Source organism: Oratosquilla oratoria, chromosome 5 (genome assembly GCF_046742065.1).
Source record: "Oratosquilla oratoria isolate Oo_2021 chromosome 5, ASM4674206v1, whole genome shotgun sequence".
Lineage (NCBI taxonomy): Eukaryota > Metazoa > Arthropoda > Malacostraca > Stomatopoda > Squillidae > Oratosquilla > Oratosquilla oratoria.
In genome coordinates, this window is record NC_134781.1 from 22,226,814 (window position 1) to 22,239,313 (window position 12,500).

The 12,500-nt window shown below is 35.3% G+C and overlaps 1 protein-coding gene across 1 annotated transcript in view; it reads right to left on the minus strand.

Moving 5' to 3' along the window:
- Positions 1-12,500, minus strand: part of LOC143025211 (uncharacterized) — a 20,639-nt gene that overhangs the window by 2,646 nt on the left and 5,493 nt on the right. The window contains exon 5 of the mRNA XM_076184672.1: positions 11,019-11,164. Coding sequence (XP_076040787.1) covers positions 11,019-11,164 — 146 coding nt within the window. The remainder of the gene's footprint in view (positions 1-11,018; positions 11,165-12,500) is intronic.

Below are 12,500 nucleotides of genomic sequence, written 5' to 3' on the forward strand. Positions count from 1 at the left end.
ATCCTTGGTATCTCTTTTCTAGGCGCCATGACCTTTACGCTTCTGATGGGATCCACCTTACCCGCAGAGGCAAAGATGTTCTTACAAACCTCATTATGGGAGTTTGTAATGAATTAGCTCCTTTTTTAGGGTAGAAGCCCAAAGGGAAGGGGAAAGATAATGTACTTGGGAAAACAGTGTAGAGTATAGCATTAATGTAGAACAATATGCCAGTATAGGACAAAATATAATTTTAGGATATAATGTCGCTAGAGGGCGAAATGTCACATTAGGATGTAATGTCATAGGACAAAATGTCGCAATGGGATATAATGACAGTGTAGGACAAAAGATCACGATGGGAAGTAATGATAGTGGAGAACAATATATCACGATAGGGTGTAATGATAAAGGAGGAGAAAATGTCACGGTAGGATATAATGTCAGTGAAGGACAAAATATAATTTTAGGAAGGGATACCATACATAATGTCAATGAAGGCCAAAATATCATGATAGGATGTAATGTCTCTAGATGACGAAATGTCACATTAGGATGTAATATCATAGGACAAAATATCGCAATGGGATATAATGACAGTGGAGGACAAAAGATCACGATGGGAAGTAATGATAGTGGAGAACAAAATATCACGATAGGATGTAATGATAATGGAGGAGAAAATATCACGGTAGGATATAATGTCAGTGATAGTGGAGAACATAATATCACGATAGGATGTAATGATAATAGAGGAGATAATATCACGGTAGGATATAATGTCAGTGAAGGACAAAATATAATTTTAGGAAGGGATACCGGACAGAATGTCAATGAGGGCCAAAATATCATGATAGGATGTAATGTCGCTAGAGGACGAAATGTCACATTAGGATGTAATGTCATAGGACAAAATGTCGCAATGGGATGTAATGACAGTGGAGGACAAAAAATCACGATGGTAAGTAATGATAGTGGAGAACAAAATATCACGATAGGATGTAATGATAATGGAGGAGAAAATATCACGGTAGGATATAATGTCACTGAAGGACAAAATATAATTTTAGGAAGGGATACCGGACAGAATGTCAATGAAGGCCAAAATATCAAGATAGGATGTAATGACAGTGGAAGACAAAAGATCACGATGGGATGTAATTATAGTGGAGGAAAAAATATCATGTACTTTAATGCTCGTAGTATTAGGAACAAATTTCAAGAAATACAGGCGTATGTCAAAAGCGAAAATCCCGATATGATAGGAATAACTGAGACATGGTTAAATGGTACAGAGTTTGAAGCTGAATTTAATATTGCGGAATTTAAACACTTTCATCAGGATAGAAACCACAAGAAAGGTGGGGGTGTTCTATTGTACGTTAAAAACAATGTTCATGCTTGTGTTTTAGAGAAAGTGAAACAGGATGCATATGATAGTTTGTGGGTTGAGTTAACCCAAACAAATGGACAAAAAATGAATATAGGTGTAATATATAGGCCAAAGACATTATCATTAGCAGACGACAAACTGTTATTTCAAGAACTGTCTAGTTTCTGCAACCGGGATTTATTGATAATGGGTGATTTCAATTTTACTGACATTGATTGGATGACCCTTGAACATGGCCATATAGGTAGTCGCTTGATTGATTTTCTTGGTGACAATTACTTAATTCAGCATGTAAAAGAGCCCACAAGATATGGAAACTTACTCGATCTTTTGATCACTAGCCGCGAAAGCATGGTAACTGATGTAGAAGTCGGTGAATCTGTTGCAAATAGCGATCACAACTTACTTAGATTCAAACTTCTAAACAATTTTAGAATAGATACTTGTGTTTCTAAAATACCCGATTTCAGTAAAGCTCAGTTCATAGGACTACGTCAGGAGCTTCAGCTTACAGATTGGGAGGCAAAATTAAACGAAAAACCTGTAGATCAGATGTGGGAAATATTTCAAAATACGCTCACTAAGATAATTCAAACTTACATTCCTTTTAAGGACAGACGTCCCCCAAATCAGGCTCGCCCAAAGTAGCTCGACAAAGAAACTGAAAAAAGTATTGCTAAAAAGAGACAGGCTTATAAGAAATATAAGTGCTCGGGTGCATCAAATGACTATGAAAATTATGTATCAATACAGAAAGATTTAAAAAAGACAATAAGGAAAAGAAAACGACAAAACGAAATGAACATCGCTGATAAATCCAAAGAGAATCCCAAAGAATTCTATAGTTACATTAGAGATAAAAAGGTTGTTAGGAATCACATTGGTCCACTATTATCTGCTGACGGTCAACTTGAATATTCAAATGAAGGAATGTGTAATATCTTAAACAATTATTTTAGCTCGGTATTCGTAAACGAAACACCTCAAAGTGAATTCCAAACTGAAACCTGTGAAAAGTCTAGGGTAAACTTACTCACTACGGTAGATATAACAAAAGAAAAAATTAAAAGGTGTATAGATCAACTCAAAGTTGGTAAAACACCAAGGCCTGATGGTTGGCATCCAAGAATCACAAAGAAAATGAAAAATTAGATTGTTGTTCCATTAGAAATTATTTTCAAGAAATCCATCATATCCGGAGATGTCCCAAGAGAATGGAAGCTAGCTAACGTTACTCCCATATTCAAAAAGGTGACAAAAAGAAACCAAATAACTATAGGCCTATAAGTTTGACTTCAATCGTAGGAAAAATAATGGAAACTATCATCAGAGATGCTATCGAACATCATTTTGAAAGTAACCGTTTGATAAATGATAGCCAGCATGGTTTCAGACGGAAACGTTCTTGCGTGACTAACTTACTCGAATTCTACAACACAGTTATCTCGAATTATGACAAAAGAAACAATATAGATTTAATATATCTAGACTTTGCAAAAGCTTTTGATACCGTCCCACACGAAAGACTACTTACTAAATTAGCTTTGCATGGAATAAGTGGTAGCCTATTAGGTTGGACTAGTAATTGGTTGAATGGTCGAAAACAGAGAGTTGTTTTAAATGGAAAAACTTCTGGATGGAAAAGTGTTGCAAGTGGAGTTCCTCAGGGTTCCGTTCTTGGGCCACTTCTATTCATAGTATATATAAATGATATAGACCATGGACTAAAATCTACTGTTTCCAAATTTGCTGATGATACAAAACTGTGCGGAGTGGCAAATGATCACTCAAACCAATTAGATATTCAAGAAGATTTAGATAAATTACAGCAATGGTCTGAAAAGTGGCTAATGAAATTTAACACAAGTAAATGCAAGGTAATGCACATAGGTAAAAATAACAGTAAGTACGATTACAAATTATTTGGTAATTCGTTAACAAAAGTGGATAGTGAAAAAGATCTCGGCGTAATTATCAGTAACGACCTCAAATCATCCAAGCAGTGTATTTCAGCCTCTGAGAAAGCAAATAAGATTCTGGGACTGATTGCGCGATCTTTTGATTTCAAAAGTCCATCACTCATTAACAAGCTATATAAATCGTTAGTTCGTCCACATTTGGAATATGCTGTTTCTGTATGGTCACCGAATCTCATTAAAGACATTGACAGACTAGAAAAAGTACAACGGCGAGCCACAAAACTGATTCCAAATATAAAAAAAAAATCATACGAAAATCGACTACAACACATGAATCTGTTTTCCCTAAAAAAGCGTAGACTCAGAGGTAACTTGGTACAGGTCTTTAAGATTTTAAAGGGAATTGGCAACATCAAAAGTGACAAAATTTTCACATTGAATGAGAATCAGACAAGAAACAATGGTCTCAAACTGTCCGGAAATAGATTCAATTTGGAAGTAGGTAGAAACAACTTTGCCAACCGTGTAGTAAATGAATGGAATAAACTTCCTGCACAGGTAGTGCAATGTAGTTCAGTTCAAAGCTTTAAGAATCATTTAGATAAATACCTAAGTAAGATGCTGTAATGATTATAATTTATCTTATATTATTTGTTTTTGTTTTGTTATCATTTGTCTGTCTGATTTTCATTTATTATTAGTTATATGTCACTTTATTATTATTTACTATTTACCTGTTTGTTTATTATTTAACTATACCTATGCATTTATTTATGTATTTTATTTGTTATTTACATTATTATAGTTTTTATTTATTGTTTTATTATTAATATGATTTTTTTTTCGCATCCGACCTAGATATGGATCAAAAGGTCTCCTGTCGGCATGCTCCGCCTTTGTAAATCCTTTGTAATGATAATAATGATAATAATAATAATAATAATAATAATAATAATAATAATAATAATAATAATAATAATGATGATGATGATGATGATAATAACAATAATAATAATAATAATAATAATAATAATAATAATAATAATAATAATAATAATAATAATAATAATAATAATAATAATAATAATAATAATAATAATAATAATAATAATAATAATGATAATAATAATAATAATAATAATAATAATAATAATAATAATAATGATAATAATAATAATAATAATAATAATAATAATAATAATGATAATAATAATAATAATAATGATAATAATAATAATAATAATAATAATAATAATAATAATAATAATAACAATAATGATAATAATAATAATAATAATGATAATGATAATGATAATGATAATAATAATAATAATAATAATAATAATAATAATAATAATAATAATAATAATAATTTCTCACCTTTCTCACCCTACGCCTGGTAGGAATAATCCTGCATAATAATAATGATAATGATAATAATGATAGTAATAATAATAATAATAATAAAAATAATAATAATAATAATAATAATAATAATAATAATAATAATAATAATAATAATAATAATAATAATAATGATAATAATAATAGTAATAATAATAATGATAATGATAATAATAATAATAATAATAATAATAATAATAATAATAATAATAATAATAATAATAATGATAATAATAATAGTAATGATAATGACAATAACAATAATAATGATAATAACAATAATCATAATAACAAAAATAATAATAATGGTAATGATGATAACAATGATAATAATAATAATAATAATAATAATAATAATAATAATAATAATAATAATAATAATAATAATAATAATAACAATAATAATAATAATAATAATAATAATAACAATAATAATAATAATATTATTATTAATTATATATTAATTATAATAATAATAATAATAATAATAATGATAATAATAATAATAATAATAATAATAATAATAATAATAATAATAATAATAATAATAATAATGATAATAATAATAATAATAATAATAATAATAATAATAATAATAATAATAATAATAATAATAATAATAATAATAATAACAATAATAATAACAACAATAATAATAATAATAATAATAATAATAATAATAATAATAATAATAATAATAATAATAATAATAATAATAATAATAATAATAATAATAATAATAATAATAATAATAATAATAATAATAATAATAATAATAATAATAATAATAAATAAAAACAATAATAATATGAAGAAAAAGAAGAAGAAGAAAGAGAGGAAAGAGAAGAACGAGAAGAAGAAAATAATATAGAGTAAATGGATGAAGTAAAGGTATCCAAAAAGTATTTTGTTGTTTCTCTTCGTTGACAATTCATTACTGTTTTCGTTATCAGCTGTTATCGGGAATCGTTTTTTTTGGTTATGCAGTTAGGTGGAAGGTCGGGGGTATTCTGTAGGATGTGGAGACACGTAGGAACGTGATATTCTTAAAATGTGTAAATTGGGGCTTCACTTCAGAAGGTTTACCTCTTGAAAAAAAAACGTGTAGAGAAGACAGGAGTATAAGTGTTGGTTATCCTAAGGTGAGATGTAATGAAATTGTTCTTTAAGGATGAAAGTGAGAAAGTAGGAGGTTGCTGTGAGAGGTTGAGTAGGTAATACATTTAAATAAAATGTGTGATCGTAATAAGAGAAGAACCATAAGGATAAAAGGGATGTTATGATTTATGAGAAAGCTATGGCTAATACGAGGTTGTCCTAATCTCAAACGGGTCAACGCTGTTTTTGAAGCGTTGGTTTTTTGCTGATGGGAAGGAAGTCACGAGCATACAAGAGGTTTGGTAATCTTTAAATGGTTTGTCGTGTGTCCTTCTTAGGATTCTTGCACAAGTCTTGTAGTCTGGACCACATGGCGGGGAGAAGTCTGCTGCAGGAAGTGGAAGAGAGGCATCAAAAAGAGAAGACGAAAGGTCAAGGTGACCTTCAACAAGCACAACACCTGAAAAAAAAAAGAAAAAAAAAAGACACGAACTGTGAGTCAGAAGCTTCGAGTTTATAAGTAAAATTGCTGACATTGTTAGCGTGTCATTTGGATCAGTTCAGCAAATCTTTATGTCCATCTTGAACGGGCACAGCGTCGCTGTCAAAGTCGTACCTGGACAGACTCCTGATCCAAGAACGAAAGGGAGATTGTATCGATGACTTCGAGGATCTCCTTGGACAGGTGCAGGGGATCCTACCTTTTTATCGAGACTTATCATCGATGACGAGAATTGGGTGCACGACTATGATCCAGATGCTAAACATGCATCGCAGTGGAGAAGACCACAACTCCAAGACCGAAGAGGATGAGGCAAGTGAGTAACGCGATTTTGATTCATTTGTTCATTATATATATATATATATATATATATATATATATATATATATATATATATATATATATATCTTTTTTCAACCACAAATCACTTTTAATTCCATGCCATCGCAGTCGAGACTGAAGAATCGCTCGATGGAGGCATCCGTTGGAAATTGAAACGTGGACGAGCCGAGGAGTCGAACCCAGCTAATCCGTAACAAAGTTGCAGTGACTTAAATCAAATACGCTATCAAGTCACTGTAACTTTGTTACGGGTTAGCTGGGTTCGAATCCTCGACTCGTCCACGTTTCAATTTCCAACGGATGCCTCCATCGAGCGATTCTTCAGTCTCGAATGCGATGGCATGGAATTAAAAGTGATTTGTGGTTGATAAAAGATATTAATTGATCACTGGGAACCATTGAGTGTAATTGTACATATATATATATATATATATATATATATATATATATATATATATATATATATATATATATATATATGTATATATGTATATATGGTTACAAAAGAGGACAGGGGAGTCATATGAGACGTACAAAGAAAAGAAAAGAGAAGTAAAGCAAAAGGTAAAGGAGGCAAAGAGGAGAGCAGATGTGAAATGGGGTAGGAGTATGACAGAAAATTTTGAAAGTAATAAAAAGATGTTTTGGAAAGAAATTAAGAGAGGAAGAGGAGGCGAATCAAGTAGGGAAGAAAAGGTAAAAGGTACAGATGGAGAGTTGATAATGGAAGAGATGGCAGTGAGGGGAAGATGGGCAGAATATTTTAGGGAGTTGCTGAATGTGAAGGAGGATAGGGAAGGAAAGATAGCTGCAGTGGGAAATACGAAAAAATGAAAGTGATGAGTGAGGAGAATGGAGGAGAAATAAGGAAGGATGAGGTGAAGGCAGTTGTAAAGATGATGAAAGCAGGTAAGGCACCTGGTCTGGATGGATGTCATGCAGAATGTCTGAAAAAGGGAGGTTCAGTGATGGTGGACTGGTTGGTGAGATTATTTAATGTTTGCTGGAGAGAGGGTAGAGTACCGGAGGACTGGAGTAGTGCCTGTATAGTTCCTCTTTACAAGGGAAAAGGGGACAAGTGTGAATGTAGTAATTTCAGAGGGATTAGCCTGTTGAGTGTAGTAGGGAAGGCTTATGGGAGAATCTTAATTGAGAGGATTAGGAGAGGAACAGAAGGAGTAATTGGTGAGGAACAGTGTGGATTTAGGACGGGTAGAGGTTGTGTAGATCAGATCTTTGTGGTAAGACAGATATGTGAGAAAGCTATAGGAAAGGGGAAGGATGTTTTTTGGGCTTTCATGGATCTGGAAAAGGCTTATGATAGGGTAGACAGAAAGGCACTGTGGGAGGTTATGCAGATTTATGGGATAGGAGGAAAGCTTTTGGGAGCTGTCAAGAGTTTTTATGTGAGTAGTAGAGCATGTGTTAGGATTGGAAATGGAGAGAGTGAGTGGTTTGAAGTAAAGGTGGGACTTCGTCAAGGATGCGTTATGTCGCCCTGGCTGTTCAACTTATACATGGATGGGGTGGTGCGAGAGGTGAATGCTAGGGTAGTGAGTCAGGGATTGGAGATGGTTAAAGAAAATGGAGAAAAGTGGGAGGTGAGCCAGCTGTTGTTTGCGGACGACACTGCGCTTGTGGCAGGGTCAGAGGAGGGATTGAGGAAGCTGGTGACAGAGTTTGGGAGAGTATGTGATAGAAGAAAGCTAAAGATAAATGTGGGTAAAAGTAAGGTGATGAGATGTACAAGGGGTGAAAGTGGCAGTAGACTGGAAGTGAACATTAAGGGAGAGCGACTGGAGGAAGTGGATAGTTTTAGATACTTGGGTGCAAGTGTAGCAGGAAAAGGTGGAGTGAAGGTGGAGGTAGAATGTAGATTGAGAGAAGCGAGTAAATGCCTTGGTGGTTTAAAGAGTGTAATGAGAAATAGACATTTAGGAATGGATGCGAAGAGGAGACTGTATGAAGGAGTGATTGTGCCAACAGCACTGTATGGGGCAGAAACGTGGAACATAAGAGAAGAAGAGAGAAGGAGTTTGAATGTGTTTGAGATGAGGTGTCTGAGAAGTATGGTGGGGGTTACTAGGCTAGATAGAGTGAGAAATGAGGAGGTGAGGAGGAGAACGGGTGAAAAAGGATTTGGGAGAGAGGGTTGATGAAAGAATATTAGGATGGTTTGGACACATGGAAAGAATGAGTGAAGAAAGACTAGTAAAAGAGGTATGGAAGGCAGATGTGGAGGGAGTGAACATGAGGGGACGTCCTAGGATGAGGTGGATGGATGGGGTGAAGGGGGCTTTGGGGAAGAGGGGAATGTCTGTTGAGGAAGGAAGGGAGAGGACGGAAGACAGAGGTGAGTGGAGAATGGTTGTATATGGATGATGTTGTGACTGCATGAGGAGGAATGGGCGGGGGGGTGGGGGGGGGTAGTATGTGTGAGTAAATTTTGACGCAGCCCGAAGGGATTTCTCCCCGTCCTCCCTTTATATGCAAAGGGGGACGGAGAGGGGGTCGCCGATTAAATGAAGCGGCCTTGCTGTGGATGTACTGTGTCTTGCGACACTGCTTCTGACCCAGGGCGGTGGGCAGGGTTCAGGGATGACCCGTCATCCAGATGGTGCTCAGATGAGAGGAAGGGTGGGAGGGGTGTGGAGTGTATTTAGGGATGAAATGGGTGGGAGTGGTTTTTATGCCTTTCCCTTTGTGGCTACCTCCCTTGGAAGGGGGAAAAAGCCTTGGTATATGTATGTATGTATATATATATATATATATATATATATTAGATTTATATATATATATATATATATATATATAAATATATATATATATATATATATATATATGTAACTGAAGGCGGAGAAAATATACGAGAAATAATGAAAGAATTACTGCCTTAACGTTTCGACCCTTAGGGTCTTGATCAAGACCCTAAGGGTCGAAACGTTAAGGCAGTAATTCTTCCATTATTTCTCGTATATTTTCTCCGCCTTCAGTTACATTTATCATAGTTTAAATCAACATATATATATATATATATATATATATATATATATATATATATATATATATATATATATATATATATATATATGTTCAATTGAAGACCAGAGCTAATTCAATATCCACTATCTTCTTAATGATTTTCTCAATTTTTCTAATAGTTTGTTTGATTCTTGAGGGGAGGTCAAACACAATACTTCCGAGATCCATGATGTTATTGTAACGAAAAACATAACAAAATATAAATACAAGCTTTCGGTTGAGTCATCCAACCATCTTCAGGTAAGTGAGATTACATATACAGAACAGAAGTTTAAATACAAGTAAAAAGGGGGGAACTAGGAGAGTTAGGAGTCAGGTACTGGACGGAGGTGAGGTCTTCGTATCAACAGGACGTCGCTGGACAGCTGGTCACGGTAGCCGGACGTCCTGTCCAGCGACGTCATGTTGATACGAAGACCTCACCTCCGTCCAGTACCTGTCTCCTAACTCTCCTAGTTCCCCCCTTTTTACTTGTATTTAACTCCTGTTCTGTATATGTAATCTCACTTACCTGAAGATGGTTGGATGACTCAACCGAAAGCTTGTATTTATATTTTCTGTTATGTTTTTCGTTACAATAACATCATGGATCTCGGAAGTATTGTGTTTGACCTCCCCTCAAGAATCAAACAAACTATTAGAAAAATTGAGAAAATCACTAAGAAGATAGTGGATATTGAATTAGCTCTGGTCTTCAATCGAACATGTCTACAAGAAAACTTACTGCCCATTTATACTAATATATATATATATATATATATATGTATATATATATATATATATATATATATATGTATATAATATATATATATATATGTGTGCACCATGAGATCGTTCCCCAGGGACAGACTGTCAACGCTGAGTTCTGTACTATGCTGAAGGATATGAGGGAGAACATCAAACACGAACCACCCGAACTCTACCGTACCGTGATAGCAATTGGGCACTGCGACATGACAACGCCCCTGCTCACACTGAGTTCAAAACGCGTGCGAATCCTTGGCCCGGATTAACACGATCATCGTTCCTCGTCCACCCAACTCCTTGCCGGTTTTGTCTTCCTGAGGAGTTTTCCTTTCCCCTTAGAGGAGGATCAAGTCGGAAGGTCCCCGTTTGAACATTGAAGAGAAGATCTAGACCAAATCACTTGTGGTATCTGACAAGCTTAAAGAACAAGACTTCAAGGGATCACAACAGAAGACCTGGAAGTAGAGTATCACTACACAACGCGGCTACCTTGAAGGAGATGGCAGCTAAATATAAGTCAGGTCCTTCGTCGGTTTTTTATGGTCTACCCAGGCTATTAGACTCTGTTTCCAGTACTTAAGGGTTATCTTACCTGCGGTAAAGGCCCGTTATCGACTCTGTGCAGGTCAGGTGTGCCCTCCCATGTCGCGCAAAGTGGGATGGCCTTAGCCGGAGGCGGAGCTGGAGGGTGGGGCTTCCTCTGTGGTTCACCAGCGGTCGCACCAACTGTTCTGGTACCTGCAGAAGGTGATGGGAAAGATGACGACACACTGAACCCTTTCCGTAACAGTGGTTAAGCCTCTATTTTGGCGTTGTAAAGATCCGAAATACCAGAGTACCTGAGGGTTGTTTATCTTTACAAGGTAATATTTGGGGTGGATAATCTTAACAAGCTCATTCCAAGGATGGCCAATCTTTACAACCTAACCTTACTTAACCTAGCCTAACCTAATCTTACCTAACCTAGCCTAACCTAACCTAACCTAACCTAACCTAACCTAACCTAACCTAACCTAACCTAACCTAACCTAACCTAACCTAACCTAACCCAACCTAGCCTAGCCTAACCTAACCTAACCTAACCTAACCTAACCTAACCAGGCCAATCTTTACGACCTATCTTAACCTAACCTAACCTAACCTAACCAGGCCAATCTTTACAACCTAAACTAACCTAACCTAACCTAACCTAACCTAACTTAACCTAACCTATCCTAACCTAACCCAACCCAACCCAACCCAACCCAACCCAACCCAACCTAACCTAACCTAACCTAACCTAACCCAACCCAACCCAACCTAACCTAACCTAACCTAACCTAACCTAACCTAACCTAACCTAACCTAACCTAACATAACCAACCTAACTGAACTGAATTAACCCAACCCAACCTTGTTATTTGTCTATCCTTAATTAAATGATCGTCAATGTGGGGGCGATTTATATCTACAAGTTCATTTCTAGTGTTGGGTAGTTTATCTTAACGTATGTACTCTGTAGTAGTTGAGTCCACAATATGGGCTACAGAAGTTTGGGAGAAATAAATGTTTTGCTAGATTCTATAGGCCCTTTCAAATCTGGCGTATCATACATCCGTGAGTTATGTATTCAGTAATCCCATTATTCATCATCAATCTAGATTATACGCCATGGAGATCGTTGCCTCTTCACTCACACGCTATCGTCAGCCCCCCTAGGTCTCTCTGGGCAATCTCTCATGCAGACACCCTTCATTCCCACTCCAAAAAAAAATTGACGGGTTCGATCAACTTGTTCCTAAAGGACATAAGAATGAAGGAGACTGCAAGAGACCATAAGGCCTACACTAGGCAGTTCCATATCCATTACCACCTGTCATCCCCATCCATAAAGTTGTCTAACCAATTCTTAAAACAACTGATAGTTTCAGCGCTCACTACGTGGTTACTAAGTCTATTCCATTCGTTGACCACCCTATTAGTAAAGTAATTCTTGCCTATTTCCTTCTTAAATCTAAATTTGTCCGGTTCAATTCCATTACTGCGAGTCCTGTCCTGTTGTTTTAATATGATGACCTTGTTTGCATCACCAAGG